Here is a 17032-nt window from a genome sequence, read left to right as displayed (position 1 = left end):
TATGAAAAGAAAGACATGCCTGCTTGGCTTTGCTACGTGGCCCAGGAGGGCCTGCAGCGCCCGAGCTCAGTGAACTGATCAGACCTGGCCTGCTCAGGGTGGCTACAAGACCATCATACCCTGCTGGGTTGGTCCCTTGACTTGGTGCCAGCAGAGCAGAGCTGGGACACAGTGCGAATCCACAGCACAGACCCTGTGCGTTTTCAGGCTCAGTGGACACGGATAGCCTGCTTAGCAAGCTTCCAGGGCAGCTTCCAAGTAGCTGAAGGTGAGGGGTGGAGTGGGCCACCCACGGAGGACAAGTGTACCCCAGGAATGGGTGTCACCTCCTAAAATGACACCTGCGAGGTGCTGGATTCTGTTGTAAAGTCCAAGGTTGTCTGGGGCAAGGCTGCATCTGATGCAGTTTTTCGTTGCCATGTAGCTGACCCTGAATGTTTTTGGGGTTGGCAGATATGCTGTGTCCTTTACAGCCTGGGCTGGAAGGAGTGGAGCAGCATGAAACCAAGCTGATGGGTAGGCTGGTGGCCTCCTCTTGCCACCTGCCACTATCAGAACTGTTGCACCTCTCAGAAAAGTGTCATGGTTGGCACCAACCAAAGTCACTGAGTCCATGACACGATGCCTCTAGGCCACACATCACCTCTTCTGCCACTGCCTCTGCCTTTTGGCTTCTGATTCTTGTCCAGCCCAGTGACAAAGGAGGACCCTGCCCAGCATACCTGCAGGAGCAGCTGTTCCACTTCCCTGAGTAGTACCCACAGAGCTGACCTCAGGGACATAGCTGGACCCCTGGCATGCAGTGCTGCTGTGAGGAGTGATGAGCCGGGGTCTACCAAGGATAGCAGAATAGGGGCTAGAGGTCTCAGGAGGGAACCCTATCTTGGGGTGTCCACCCCCTCTCTCCCTGCCTTGCTGTGCCACACCTCCTCCCAAGGCCTTGCTCAGGGCTAAGTCTGAGTTCTGACATGCACAGGCACTGGCACCTGGACACGTGATATCCAAAGCCTGTAGTTCAGTTGCTGGGTTTGTTCATAGTGAGTGACAAAGGAGGTGAAGGGTGGGCAAGCATGCCCTTAAAGTTGAGTTTGGCCTTGTTAGAAGATTACAAGCCACAGGAACAGGGCACTATGGAGCATGTTCACTTGTTTCCCATCTCTAAACTCGCTCCTGCTGTCAACCAGGGATAGGTGGGAGGGACTCCTGCCCTATGGGACTGGCCCAGGCTGCAGGGCCTCCAGCTTCCTGCCAGTCCTGCCTCCATTTACCTGAGTCTTTCCTGTCCTGGTTGCTCTTCTCATGGGCTGAAATGCTAGAGGTCCTCTGTCCATCAAACTCCAGACCCATAAGCATCAGTGGCACTATCTGCTCACTGCTGTTTTATTGAGAACATGGTCGTACAGTGTACTTGAGTGTCCTTTGGTAGCTCAGGTGACTTTCAGGCAATCCTTAATAGAAGACTGGACTTTGGGAGACACAAGCCCCTCGTTGCTATGCAGGGGTGGGAACTGTCCAGAGCCAGCTGTGTACCCAGCAGGGCTTAGGGAAGGGCTGGGCTAGGTGGGATGTGGAAACTCAGAGCTCAAGAAGCACAGGGCAGTGAGTGACAGCCCCAAGATGGTCTGGGGCAGGAAGATGCCAACACTGGGGCAGAATGGCTCAACACCATTGGGAATGCCCAGTCACTGCACTGCCCCTTCCCAGGGTAGTAGGGTCTGGCGAAGGAGTCCCAAATGTGGGCAGATGGTGGCAGTCATAGCCTGAAGGAGGTGACAGGAAGAAGTTGTCACAGATCCAGGATGTCAGAAGGACCCAGAGTAAGGGATCGATGAGTATCCAAGTCCTGTGGGGTGGAGGATGGTAGGGACCAAGCCCAGCTCACCTCTGACCTCTGTGCCAAGCAGGGGCAAGTTTTCGGAAGGCCACATCAGTGCTGCCTGCCCACCACAGAGTATACATTACTGCTGGGACAGGGTCCCTGCCCTCAATGGCCTGCAGTGGGCAATTCAACCCTTCTGCTCCATTGTCATAACATGAGAAAACTGACCTGTGAGGTACAGGAAGCTGGGAGCTCTGCATTGTCCAACTTTTGGTGTCTGAGAGGTAGCAGCTGGGCACAGGCCCACATGTGCCCTCTCTTGGGCCTTGGGCATTGGACCCTGGGTTTGGAGGGTTCCATTGAACTTCTCTACCTACACCACAGAGGGCAGGGTTGATGGGGTGATCTGCATGAAGAGGAGCCAAATGCTCTTGGCAGGAAAAAAAGGGTGCTAGAGAGGAAAACAATGTGCCCCAGCTCCCACCATATGGCCATAAGTTGTGTCACTGACTTGCAAGTAAGGACAATTGGATCTAAGAGGCTGGCACCGGTGCTCCAAAAGCAAAGACTAAAGGCTAGGGGGCTGGGAGCTCAGAGTACAAAGGCAGCCTAGTGGGGGCATAATTTGGGGCTCACTGTGGGCCTGGGCCTCCCTCCAGCACTGTCCAGGACACAGATGCCTCTGTCCCTGAGATAACACTGCTTGTCTGTGTTTTATGTGATAGTCCATGTGTGCTTTTAAACACACAGAGTATTTTTCTTGTCTGGTATTTGCTTATACCTTAAAAGCTGTTCTGTAATAAAAATAAACCAGCTCTGGGGGAAACAAAAGAGACACCAAAAATGCAAACAAAAACAGAAATAAATAAGAACTCCCAATAAAAAAAGAAGTGATGAAATAGCTAGCAAACACTTTAAAGGGAGGGAAAGAGGACCACACAAAAAACTATGCAAAAACCTAAAGACAGCTGTTACTTAGTAACTGCGACTGAGATAACTCTAATTTACAGTAATTTATCATACACGAATTATTTATAATTCCACAAATATAATTACTACACATTAGCGTCCTGGGTCATACATGCCAGTATGTCTCACCTTAATAAATGTCACTGTGTAAGGAGATCTATTGCAAAGGGGACCTAGCCTAGTGCTCCCTAATGTGAACTTCATAGGTATTTAATTTCACAGCTAAATTCTCCTTTCCATTTTTCTACCCCTCAAATACTAACTGCCATTAATTTTTGTCTTGAAAAATGTAGAGTCCATACACTTTGCTTTTAGAAATATCAGGAAGTCAAAACTGTTCAGAAACAAAAACTGCAGCTTATATAAGTATAGTATCTGTATAAAATGTCATCTCTGAACAAGAAAATGACACCTAACAATCAGTGAACCGGGACTGGGGAAATTAGCTCAGTGGCATAAGCGCCTGCCTTTCAAGCGCATGGTCGTGAGTTCGACCCCCAGTACCAAATCAATGAACCTCCTTAAAATAATAAAAGACTAAGCTTAGGTGAGGGTTTAGCTAAGCAGGCACAAGTGCCTGCTTGGCAAGCACAAGGTCATGAGTTCAATCCTTGGAACCAAAAAAATAAAAATAAAAAATAAAATGAAACAATATAAAAGACTAAGCATTCCATCCTTAGGAATTGCTCTACCAGAAACTGTCTACTTTTTATATTATTAAATACACATACACTGAAAGCAATGATTTTGGTTTTTTGCATTTCATATTTGTCACAGTAAGACATAAACAATTACAGAATGATGTCAACAATCATATCTGTGTACAAATAATAATTTCCATACCATATTTAATGAGAAAGGAAAAACTAAGATGGAGACTTAATAAACATTAAAATATCTGGTCTCTTAAAATAATTTTTAAAATATATTAAAAGAGTAAATATGTATACTGAAGAAAAATGAGGCAAAATACATTGACAAAAAAGGGTCTTTATGGAAATAACAGCAATACTTTTAAGATTAAATCCTTTAATATTTTCTTCTGTCTCAGGTTTAATCTGACAAAAATTCAGTTAATAAGCACAGCCTTTAAAGGAGATTTTGTTGACAGGAATGGATTTTAAATGTGTTGTCAAAATCCTACCCTAAATTGGTATAGTTAAAAGCCACAGCAGTGTGAAAGCAAAGGGAATGACAGAAAGCACACAATGCATTATCCCAAGGAAGACAGAATGCAAACCTATTCAAGGTTTGGGAGAGAATTTTAATTTTATAGAAACTTTCCTACTTCTATTCACCCCAAAATATTACAGGAGTCAGCAAAAAACTGAGCCCTAATTTCAGAGACAGATGAAGAGGTCAGGTGTTTTTATTTTTACAATTAAAGAAGTCACGTGTACAAAAATACAGAAGAATATATGAACCAGGTCTTTGTAACACCTTGTAGACAAGTTACTCCTTAGCTTAGATGGGTGGCTAAAACATGATCTCAAGATACTAAGAGTAGAAGAATTGGAGAAGAAAATAAGAACAAGTAGAAGGAAATGGTTTATGCATAGGGATAAGCAAGAAACAGAAAAGTAAGAGCTAAAAAGTAATGTTAAAATCTCACATAAAAAAACGGGAGTCTAGAAACGTATTTAAAAACTTAGCATTTTTAAAAAAAACTTCTCATAACTCAAAAATTGAGTTTGTACCTTTTCTGAATAATTCTGAGGTTAACAGCTGATGCCAAAGAGGCACATACCAAAACTCAAGCGTAGGAAATGAAATGTTATCCTATAAATAGGTGAAGAAAGACTTCAATTATCATTACCTCAAAGCCAGTCATTTTATATTTTCAAAGTTTCAATGTTAAGAACATCCTTTTGAATCGGTATAAATTAGAATACTAACCTTACACCACAAATGATTTCAGGAGAAAAAAAACATGGCAAATAATATTTACAGATTTACGCTATTACCTACAAATGAGCTTTAAACCAAAAAATGTCTGCTAATGTAAACAGAACAAAATTTTAGGTCTAATGAGTCGCTAAAAATATTTTAGGAGGGGAAAATCAGAGCATACAGAAAGAGAGACAGAACAAGGTAATCCTAGAAGTCCTAGGCACAACTGTAAGTCATAGGCCAGCTTGTGAAGCACAGTGTGTGTGCATGCATGTATGCATGTGTGCGTGCATGTGTGTGAAAGAGGGCAGGAAGGAGGAAGGAATAACAGTAGCCCAACCTTCTTGGAGTAGGTAGCTTAATACAGAAATAAGTAGCTTAATACAAAAATACCAGTAATCAATCTAAAAGTTACAACTGCCTATAATAAAACAAGAAAATATGAGAACATGAATAAGATAAAAGGAGAAAGTTACCTACCTCTGAATTTTATATTTTTGTCATAAATCTAAATATAAAACCTTAAATATTAGACTGTGGAAGTGTCTAACTACAGATATATCAAGCTACACAGAAAGATCTAAAATAAACTACAGAAAGAAAATGTGAGACTGTCCCATTCAGGAGTGTTTAAAAGTTAACATTAAACTTGACAGTTACCTCTTAGATTTGTAATTCTAAATATACCTTAACAAGTTCGTCTTCTATATATATATACATATATATAATAGAAAATTATTTTCATCCCTCTAATGAAGAACAAAAATAAAGACAACTAAAAAATCTGAATTACTTATAACTGGAATCCTTAATCTCAAAGTAACTTTAGGATACTGATTCTCTTTTCCCTAGCTTTAATTCATTTGACTTTTTGGCATTCTCTAAATGAATGATTAATGTAAGGAAAGAACACAACTGGAAGTTTCAACATGAAGATCTATCTCTTATTCATCAGAAGGCATATGAACAGGACCCAGTTAGCATAGTTCCTCAAATTTCCAGTGACAGTCCTCAAAGAGTTGATAGTTTACAGATAAAGTCTTTCCACAGTACTCTGAAAACTATAAGTAACTATATAAAGATCAATGAATACAAAGCAAAGAAATACACAGTAAATATCTATATTATACCTAATATTTACCAGTATGGGTAACTATCACTGTTATTATTATCTCCGTTCAGGAAGCCTGATTTTATGGGAAGAAAAATATCACAGGTTTTAATATTGTGGTCTTACATTTCATTTCTAATGTATATTTTATTCTTCCTCTAATCTGTAAATTTTCTAAGAGACTATGAATTCTAATGAATAAAATAAAGTATGCATGCTAAGGTGCAAATGGTAATTCAGTAACTCTATTCATAAGTTACTGCAAATAAACACCTTTCAGCTGGGCATGGCAGCCTGCATATTATCAGTATGCAAGAGGCTGAGGGAGGAAGACTGAGACTACATAACAAGATCCTGGGGGCTGGAGATTTAGCTCAGCGGCATAAGCGCCTGCCTTGCAAGCAGGCAGTTGTGAGTTCAATCCCTGGTACCAGTAAAAAGGAAAAAGACAAAAAAAAAAAAAAAAAAAATTTTAAAAAAAAAGATCCTGTCTAGCCTGGACTACATAACAAGATCCTGTCTCAGAAAACAAAACTACTCTAGAGACATCGACTGTGTTATTTAAAACAAAACAAATGATAGAAATTTCTTGAACCTTTTTCAACTGCAATTCCATTTTCAAACATTCTTCCTTCTTCTGTTCCAGAGCAATCTCTAGTGTCTTAAGTCGTGAGTCCTTTTTTAGGCCTGAGGAAGCCAGGGAAGAAGCATGCTCTTTCAGATCCAACAGTGAAGCCTAAAAGAAGCAAGACACATCTAGAATAAATATTAAATGAAATAAAATGTAAATGCATATTTTTAAATTTATTATCATGGAGGCTTAATAGTTTCTTTTCAAGACTATTCATAAATCAGAAAATATTAGCTTTAGCTTTCAAATAAAAATTAAAATACCATCTATTCCAGTATCAAACAGTTGAACAGTGCTTTAAAGAGTTCTAACCATATATACTTATTTTTACAAAATAAAAGTAGATCAAGCTTTGTGAATATAGGCAGTCAAACTTATAGCTACACTAACTTAAATATAAAAGATTTTTCCTTATAGAAGAAAAATTCTACTAGAAACTTATATCCATAAAATTTCCCAGAGAATTTAAAAAGAGAATCTCGAAAGGCACTAAGGTTCCTGTATCACATGTCATTAGTGTGTGTGTGTGTGTGTGTGTATGTGTGTGTGTATGTTGTGTGTGACAGTACCAAGAACTGAATCAGGGCCTTCACACTGAGATACATCCTCAGCCCTTTTTATTTTCCTTTTGGAAAACTGTGTAGTGGCAAAGTTAAATTGCCCCAGCTGGCCTTGTACTAGCAATCTTCTTCCCTCAGCCTCCCAGAATACTGGGATCACAAGTGTGCACCACCACACCTTGCTGCCTTTAGACAGTTTTGTTCTTTAGATCACATTAGCAAGAATCTCCAAAAGCAATATCAAAGTAGTCATCAAATTAATAATTGCAAAACTTAATCATTATAAAACTGTTTTCCTCTTTTTGCCTAGTCCTTTTGTGTGCTACTTTTCTAACCAGTAGCACAGTATTTCACCAGAAGTTTCTAGGCTCCAGTAGTTTAGAGCTACAAAGGTGTCATTAACAGGTAAGAAACCAACTCAAAACAGTGAAAGACATAGAAGAACACAGAAAATGAATCTATCTACTATGTCTCTACAAAGCTTAATGAAATATCATTTAAGGTACAAGTCTCCAGCCTTTTGGCTTACCTGGGCTGTGAGACGAGGAAGTGTGATGGGTTGCACATAATTTATGTAATATGATAAATGTATTTAATTAACTAAGCTTCCTCTTTTAACACTTAATTTATTATTTTATAAATAACAAATATAATATATAAGAAAATTTATATGTGTGCTCAATAGCAATAAACATCTACCTTCACAAGCACACAGGAAAACTGAAATACTATTACCAGTGATTATTACATTTTACTCACGAAGTCCCACAAATGTATGGAATGTCTTATACAAGCCTGTTTTAAATTTACTGATTGTGTGTAGTGACTGTAGGAGGCAGACTTAGCATTTCACTGTCCTTACCATATACATATTTCTGTTGTCACTTATACCGTCCATGGTTGAGCACAACCAAGTAATGAAAAAAAGTGAAAATCACACAATAATGCTAAAAGCTTATGACCTTACTGAGCCACAACACTAGCTCTCTAGGGTTATATACAGTCTGTAAGCTATTAGCAGGACACTTACGTTACAGTATTCACCAAAACTTGCTATAAGATGAAGAAAATCTTTCATCCAATATTTTTAAATGGATTATGCAAACAGCTACAATATGTATACACAATGCAATGACTAAGCAAACCAAATAATTCTATTTTGGTGATCTTAACCTCTTTCTCTGAGAGATCGCCTTGTAATAGGCTAACTTTTTCTTTCAGGTCTTTAAGATCTTTCTTATAGTTATCAATTTCTTCTTGCTTCTCTCGCTCATCTCTGTCCCTCTGTTCCTTTAAGCGCTCAATTGTCCGCTCCTGATAAGAAAACACATCAACATATAAAGAAATTCCTTTTTGCACTTTAATGATTAATTCTGCCTTCAGCTAGTAATATCTGACACTTCTATTCTCTATTGAAAAAGATAATGATATGCTTTTTAAAGAGTTCAGTTCACTATTAAACAATCGGCTTTTTCTACTACCAATAAAGAAGTGGCTTTACTTTTTGAATGCCAAAGTTTTTTTTCTTATACTCTCAAATATTATTAATTAAGACTACACTATTCTCTTGGATTAGTCCCATTTAAATTCAATTTCCAAGTAAATAAATAAGTATATACATATCTACATACCCCCTTAGGATAGTTAATAACAAACATTTCGTCTTTATAATTCACACATTACCTATAAAAATAATAAACAACTCACAAATCACCAAATTAAAAAAAAAGAAGGCAGAGATTTGATATGTTGTACTGAAAGTATAAAGGAAAGTAGTATGAAAAAATCATTAAAATTATTTTCTGTCAACAGAAAGTTTGAAAGCTGAAGCAATTTAAGTATATTTTGGGTACTATTTTTAAAAAATGCAGAGAGCGAGCTTGATCTTGGAGGGCAGCTGAAAGCATTCTGAGGCCACGAGAGTTCAGGCAAACTGATCCTATTCCTTTAATGAACAAAACCCAATTAAAATTTTTATGAAGATTCTCTATGCCACTTTCTAAAGCATCAACACTGTTCAGTTTAGGGCTCTTCAATCACCTACTCTGAAGAACCAGGTTCATTTATAAAGGCAAAGTAAGTAGAAAATTAGTAAGAAAATTACATTAGTGAATAAAATTCATGACTACGCTAAGTTTTAAAGTAGAATACTACGTATTTAAAGGAGAATTAATGATATATTTCTTCCTGATAGCCTCTATTTACTATGCCTACATCCCCACATTCCAGTTGACCAAAACACATTTTCTTTTTCATCAGAAAACAACAAATAAAAATATATGGCTGATTCTTTAGAATATTTGGACACTGCCTCCTGGTATGGAATTCATCTCGCCTAATAGAATGTGCTTAAATTGACAACCATTAAATGAACTTTTTTTCCTCTTTACATTATGTATGTCAGCAATAGTACAGAAGAGCTTTTCTTTCTATTGTCCAAAGAGACTTCTATATTTTATGCATAATTTTAGGCTAATGAGAGAGTAGAAGCAAAGTATCTGTGCAGATCCCAGGCCAATTACTCACTTTCTCAGCAAGGGCCTCCTCCAGAGTTGTCAGGGCAGTGTCAGTGTTGGTAGTATCAGCCTGCAGGGATTTGACTCGTTCTTTTAAGCTGCTCATCTGCTTTTCCTTATCTCTTAGCTGTTCTTGAAGATTTTCAATCTGAGCATGCACATGATTTAAAAAAAGAAAAAAGATATTAACAAATGAAAATAAGCCAATAAAAATCATTTTAAGTCATTCTCATGCATTTTAAGCAACAGTCAGCATAGGTTTGTCTATGTGTGTGCATGTTCTATGGAAGCAACTGTCAACAAAGGTTTGTCTATGTGTGTGTGTGTGTGTGTGTGTGTGTGAGAAAGAGAGAGAGCGACAGAGACAGAGACAGAGAGAGAGTTCTATGGAATAAGCATTAGTTTCAGAATTACATTTAAAACCTTTAAGTCCAGAATTCATAGCTATGACGGATAAAAGACAAACACTTTGAAATGGACATATACACATAAATCCAAATTCCTAATGAAAGAAGGAAAAAAGCTAGGAAGAAACACCCAACATAGACATAGGCATGGAGAGAGGGACTACAGACCCTAAGCCACAAAAAGCTATTACTTCTAAAGTGACAATGTAAATGCCAAAGAGTAACTCCTTCACAAATAATTGAGGAAGTAATGTGGGATAGAAGAACTAAAGATGGGTAGAAAAGACACAAGAAAATTTTGTTTTTACTTATTTTTGGTCTTTCTTTCGGCTCTGCCCAAAACATGCTAATCATTCAGACCATGTCCATAATATTCTAAGGTTTATTATAGCTATATGTAATTCAGTGCTACCCCAATATTTTCAATAACAGAACTTACACATTCAGAAAAAAAAAGCATTATGAGCTTTCTAAGACTTATACCTACCTTGTCTGTCTCATTTCTCTTCAAAGCTAAGGACAAGATAAGAGTAATTAAAGTAAATTTTCAAGGTTCCCAAGGATATTCAATTGCTAGCTTTTACAACATCCAGTTCCAGAAATGGTCTAGAATAATGCCTTAATGTCTTTAATATGTGATCACCCAAGTTTCATGAAAAGTAGAGCCCAAGTTTCATGAAAAGTAGAGCCTCCTAGATAATTCCAGGATGAGAACTCTTCCCCCCAAAGAGAAGCAAATATATCATGACTGAAGCAGACTCTTCCCAACAGAGCAAGAATATCATCTCATGGAACCAAATCACTCCTCAAGCTACACGGATTGCTCTGGAGCTATGGAAACCAAAACTGATCCACCAGATCCCCACTCAACTCAGCTAATCTTTAAAAGCTGGCCTCATGCTTTGTAAGTGGACCAGTGTGAGCCCCTGCATCAGAGTGCACCTCCTACTTTAGCTGGTGTCTTTTTTCTATTCTTCCCTTTTTTTTAGGGGGCAGTCTTTTTGAGACGGTTTCACTGTGCAGTTCAGGCTGGCCTTAGACTCACTTTGTAGCCTTGAACTCATTCCTGCCTCAGCCTCCACAGTGCTGGGATTACATGCAAGCACCACCACACTTGGCTTTCCTTTACTTTTTAAACTATGTTTATAACCCTATGCTTCACAAACATAGAAACTGCTGAAATCCTTTTTCCATGATTTAAGTCCTGAATCACCAGGACAAACTGAAATTCCATTTCCTGTTGAGATCTCCTTGGACCTCTATAGCTAGGAGGAAAGCTTCTCCATAACAGGAGAACAGAGAATATTTCAGCTAAACCATGAGAAAGAAAAATCAGCTATATAATAGCAAAAGATTCCATTCCTAAATGATAGCATGAAGTTAGATGTTTATATAACTTGTTATCTAAATAGCAAATTCCTTGTTATCACCATTCTTTTACGCACACTTGCTCAAGTGAATATGCATTCACTTGCTCAAAAAAACATTTACTGAGTTATCTATTCTGTGCCAGGCACTAGTTATACAAACAAAAATGAATGGACCTATTTTTATTTTAAGATGAGATGTTAAAAAGAGCTCCCCATTATGTAGCTGAAGTCAAGCTATAGAGGGATTTATAAAGCCTTCTATGGACAGATTTTATTCTAGACAGATGGAAACAGTAGATATTTTTAACCACAGAAAGGAGCTAGTCATTTTATTTAAGCTATTTAGATGGCTATCGTTAAGGTTTTATATCTAGATATCCCCTACAACCTCATGCATTCATGGGGGGGGGGAGTGATTGGGTCATGGGGTGTGTTAAATGTAACATTGGGGAATACTAGGGCATGGCTTAGAAGAATCTCTCTCTCTCCTACCTTAATTGTTCTCTGCTTCTTGTGCCTATGCCATGGGCTCTTTTTCCTCTGTCATGCTCCCTACCATGCTGCCTGCCTTAGAGCCAGAAAGATGACTATGGATGAAACCTCTATAAGGTGTGAGTCAAAATAAGCGTCTCCTTTAATTAAGTGTTGGATATTTTTGTTCCAGCAACAAAGTAAGCCAGTTATTGATGAAAAATTTAAAGGACCTTGCATATAGACACAAAATCATTAAGTTCAATCAAGAAATTATGGGGACACAAAGCCTAAAGGGTGTGGAAAAATGGGCCATGTATTGGAGAAACACTGTGCAAGATTTCACAGAAATTAAAGTACATAGAAAAATATTACTTTTGTATTGTCGTTTTTAATATTGGAGGCTGAACACAAGTCTTTAGGAAAGGTAAGTACATGCTCTACCAATGAGCTACATTCCCAACTGTAGGGAGATATTCTTTTTTTTGGTCTTTTTTTTTTGTCTTTTTCGTTTTTATCAGTACCAGGGACCGAACTCACGACCGCACACTTGCAAGGCAGGAGCTTGTACCGCTGGGCTAAATCCCCAGCTCATAGGGAGATATTATTAAAGACAAAATTGTGAATAAACTAATTATTCTAGAATTCACAAACTTCATTCACTTAATAAACTATTGAATTTGAGTTCCTGTTGTCAGGCAATTTTCCAGATAATAAGGATACAGAAGTAAAATTAACCAAAATTCATGTCTTCAAATGGTACTTGTATTTTAGAATAACAAAGGAAGGAATGAAGGTAATTAGAGAATGAATAAATATAGTATGTAGGATGGCAATAAGTTCTATAAAAAATAAAAACTCAGCCATACACTGAAATACATGGTCTTCCACTGTATTAGGTATCGTTAAAATGGCAATGACCCCTATCATAATGTACAGATTCAACATAATTAGTATCAAAATTCCAACTGCCTATTTTATAAAAATGGATGTGCTTGGGGGCTGGGGATTTAGCTCAGCGGCATAAGCACCTGCCTTGGAAGCAGGCAGTCGTGAGTTCGATTCCCGGTACCGATAAAAAGGAAAAAGACAAAAAAAAAAATGGATGTGCTGATTTCAAAATTCCTATGGAATTACAAAGGATCCCATTAAGCCAAAGCTATCTTAAAAAGAAACAATGGAGAAAAAATTGAAATAGTGGTGGTGGATCCAGTTTCCAAAAGCATGCTACAGCGCTATAGGAATCAAAACACTGATAAGACATTTAGAATAAAATTAGGACCCCCATAAATAGACCAACATGTCTGTATCAATTAATTTTCAGCAAGTGTGCCAAGATGAGAAAGAAAAATACTTTCAACAAATGGTGGTAGGACACCTAGACATCCTCAAGCAAAATACTGAAGTTGGACCCTTACCTCACACCACATATAAAAACTGATTTGGAATGGATCAAGACCTAAAGGCAAAAATCAACCAGCTCCCTCTAGCTCTTGGGTTCTTTTTTGGGGGCAAAAACAGTGAAACCTACAAAACAGTAAGCAGCAAGCAGTGGCCAAATATTTGTTTATTAGAAAGAATAAAAAACAAAAAGATCTCCCTACTTGTTGGGGAAGGGTTTCCATAAGAATGGAAAAAAACTGTAGATTAAGTTTATTGGCTTTTTATAGTTTTGGGGACCAGTGAACCATGACAGAAAATAGGGATGCCTCCAGTTGCAAGTAGGTCTTTCATGTCCCGAATGCAAGCTGCTTCCTTCGCATTTCACCCCCTCTAAGGTTTCTCCCATTTGGTTACGAACCTGTTCTTTGTTCCATTAGGCCTGATGGTCAGTTTGATTTAGTAACTATTTGGGTCCTTTGGTATGTTTACATGCTTAAACCCTGATTTTTAGTTAACTATTCAGGACCTGTTCCAGTTCTGATTAACTTCCTTTATCCACCTGCCCCCTCACTCCTTTCAAGAATCAAACTCAGGACTTCACACTTGCCAAGAGGTGCTGTGCCCTCTATCTTCTTGCTTCACATAAAACACGTAGGAAAAAGCCTTTGTGATCTTCATTAGGTTTCTCTGATGACACCAAAAGTATAACCAATTCAGGAAAAACAGAAAAGACTACAACAAAATTAAAATTTTTGCGTTATCAAAGAACACGATCAAAAAAGTAAAAAAAAAAAAAAAAACTAACCACAGAATGTAAGAAATATCTGTAAATCAAGTATCTGATGAGTTGATTCTCCAAAATAACAAACATTTTAGAACTCAACAATAAAAAACAAAAGTTTAAAAAAGTAAAGGACTTGAAAAGATATTTCTCCAAAGACATTCAAATAGCTAAAGAACATATACTTGTTGGTAATGATACTAACCATTAGTCACAGTCATTGCAAATCAAACTGTAATGAAATACTACCACACAACCAATAAGGTGGTTACTTCTTTTTTAAAGGCAGAAATAAGTGATGAGGAAGATGTGGAGAAATTAGAAACAGAATCAATGAAAAGATAAAATGATACAGCTTTGGAAATACATCAGTTGACGAGTCCTCAGAAACATGAAATTAACATATGACTCAGTAATTCTACTCCTAGGAATACATGCATGAGAAATGAAAACATCTTAATACAAAAACTTCTAGTTGAATGGCCACAGACTTATTTTTCATAATAGCTAAAAACAGAATCTGAATGTCCATCAACTGTAAATAGATACACAAATTTTAAAGTATTAATGCCTGCTACAACTTGGACAGATCTTGAAGACATATTTAATGAAAGAAATCAGGCACAAAATGGCACAACTTATATGATTATATTATATGAAGTTTCCACCATAGGCAAATCCAGAGAAATATAAAGTAGGTTAGAGATGAGGTTGTGACTGCTAGCAGATTTCAGTTTCTGGAGTGATAAAAATGTTCTAGAATTGGATGATGATAATGGTTGCAGTAAGCTCCTAAATACAGTAAAAACCACTAAATCACAGAGTTCAAAAAGGTAAATTTTATGGTATGTAAACTAATTTCAGTTGGAAACACAATCTACCCAATTAACTCCTCAGCACAACCTTAAGGTAATAGTGATCTATGAAGTGAAATCTCCAGAAGCCAGGGATATATACTGCTGTATCTATTACATAACCACACATTAAGTTTACTGGTTTATCTGTTCTTAATTAACTGACAAATGCTTTGGCATTCCACGTATCATCTACACACATATTCTGGCTAATTATTACCTAAAAGGCAGTCTTTCAGAAGGCTGATTTTTCTATTTTGGTCACTAAATTTTCAGGAGTTTTTACGTGCTTCTTACCCTAAAGTGAATATCCAAAATAAATTCACCTCCTGTTAAGTCTTCTTCCTTTCTACACTGTATTCCTCTACACCCTTTCCTTGGAATTACTTTCATATCCTATGGAAATTTCAAAATTGGGTGAAATAATTCAAGGGAAATAAGAACTTTATCACCATCCCCACAAAATATCTCATCTCTACATCTTCAATCCCTTATACAAGATTTTTATTTAACTGAAGCAGACATTTTTGAAAATTGGTTTAAAGACTCTCTTCCACCTCACATGTTCTTCTGTAATGTGATTTTCCCACTCCACTACTATATTATTTACTTTTCTTATTGCTAAGACAAAGTACCTTGTAGGGAGCCGTGTGACAGCCCCACTGCTTGCCTCCCTGCCTCTCTCTCTCCTATGGGCACTGTGTCTGCCTACATTAACCACAATCCTCTCCTGCTTACGTCACATACCTGGACGTGACAATGACCCTGTTGTATTCACCCCCATAGCCTCTTCCTGTCCCATCCCACCCTTGGCCTATAAAAGATGTAATCACTTCAGGAATAAAACGAGACTTGATTGGAACTGCTCAACTTGTCTCCATCAGTCTTTCCTCTTGCCCAGCCCCCATCCCTGTCCTCTCTCCAGGCGAGGCCCACAGATTGATCCGCGGGCCAGAACAAGTGACGCCCAACGTGGGGGCTTGATCTGGCACAAGAGATTTCAACGCGGGACCATTCATAGGAGTAAATTGCCAGCCAGCGTGACTGTTTGGGGACTTCGTCCCTGTGATCCATGCAGACGGCCACCTTATGTTTCGCCTGAATCACGGTAGGTGAACGGATCTAATTTCTCTACTGGCATGGGGCAAGTACTTAGTGAGCACGAATTGTTCATGAATGGCCTCAGGTAGGCAACTCAAGGTTAGAGGGATTAAGGTTAAAACTAAAGATTTACTACAGTACTTTCAGTTTGTACATTCTGTGTCCATTGTTCCCTCTAGAGGGCACCATTGAGTCTAAAAAAATGGAAAAGAGTAGGAGATGCTCTCAAAGACTATTATAGGGTTTTTGGTCCGGAAAAGGTTTCAGTGACCACCTTTGCATATTGGAATTTAATCTCTGAGCTGCTTGCCCAGTGGCATGCAGATCCTAAAATTGAGGAGACGGTCGCACCCGAGCTGCACAGCCTTATAGTGCCCCTAAGATGGCGCCTGCCTCCGGCAGGCCTCATAGTGCTCTTAAAATGGCGCTTGCCTGACTTCCGCCACATCAGGTTGGGTCCTTCCCCAAAACTGCGTTTCCGGTGACAGAAATAAACATACCTCCCCAAGATGATGCCGCACAGCTGCAAGACGGCGCGGGTACTGCACCGCTAGCTCCACAAGTCATTAGTACACATACGCCATTCACAGTAGCTGCTTTAAAAGAATTAAAGGCAGCGGTTGCCCAATATGGCCTTACAGCTGCTTTCACTCTTGCTGTTTTAAATTCTCTGGCTGAGGGCTGGCTCACACCTACAGATTGGCAAAGATTGGCCCGAGTGACTTTATCGGGTGGCAATCATCTTTTGTAAAAATCAGAATATACAAAAAATTGCAAAGAGACTGCCAGGCACAATACACAAGCCGGCAATGGGTTCGACCTTAATATGTTAATAGTGAAAGATCCCTATGTCGGCAGAGAGGCCCAACAGGAGTTTAATCCAACACTTTTCGCTCAAATTCAAACAGCAGCTACTCGAGCATGGAGAAAGCTGCCTGGAAAGGTAATATGAGCTCCTCTCTCCCTAGCATTAAGCAAGGCCCAGATAAACCCTTTTCAGAGTTTGTTGATTGTTTGATTGCTGCTGCTAGCGGAGTCTTAGGCCACACTGATGCAGGCACTAATTTTGTTGAACAGCTGGCTTTTAAAGGAGCCGGCACCATAGACCTCGTAAAAATAAAACAGGCCTAACAGGATATATACACCTTTGCTGTGGCTGCTACCTTGCA

The 17032-nt window shown here is 38.6% G+C and overlaps 1 protein-coding gene across 11 annotated transcripts in view; it reads right to left on the bottom strand.

Annotated features, from left to right (window-relative positions):
• Erc1 (ELKS/RAB6-interacting/CAST family member 1) overlaps positions 1 to 17032 on the bottom strand; it is a 521572-nt gene that overhangs the window by 297190 nt on the left and 207350 nt on the right. For all 11 annotated transcript variants that reach the window (XM_063231309.1, XM_063231311.1, XM_003463708.4 and 8 more), the window contains 3 exons: positions 9507 to 9644; positions 8154 to 8294; positions 6385 to 6525 (listed from right to left, as the gene is read on the bottom strand). In XM_063231309.1, the coding sequence (XP_063087379.1) occupies positions 6385 to 6525; positions 8154 to 8294; positions 9507 to 9644 (420 nt within the window). The remainder of the gene's footprint in view (positions 1 to 6384; positions 6526 to 8153; positions 8295 to 9506; positions 9645 to 17032) is intronic.

The sequence above is a fragment of the Cavia porcellus genome, unplaced genomic scaffold (genome assembly GCF_034190915.1).
Source record: "Cavia porcellus strain 051 isolate PalLab524CR breed Dunkin Hartley unplaced genomic scaffold, mCavPor4.1 scaffold_19, whole genome shotgun sequence".
Taxonomy (NCBI): Eukaryota; Metazoa; Chordata; class Mammalia; order Rodentia; family Caviidae; genus Cavia; species Cavia porcellus.
This window is presented reverse-complemented; position numbering and strand designations above follow the sequence as displayed.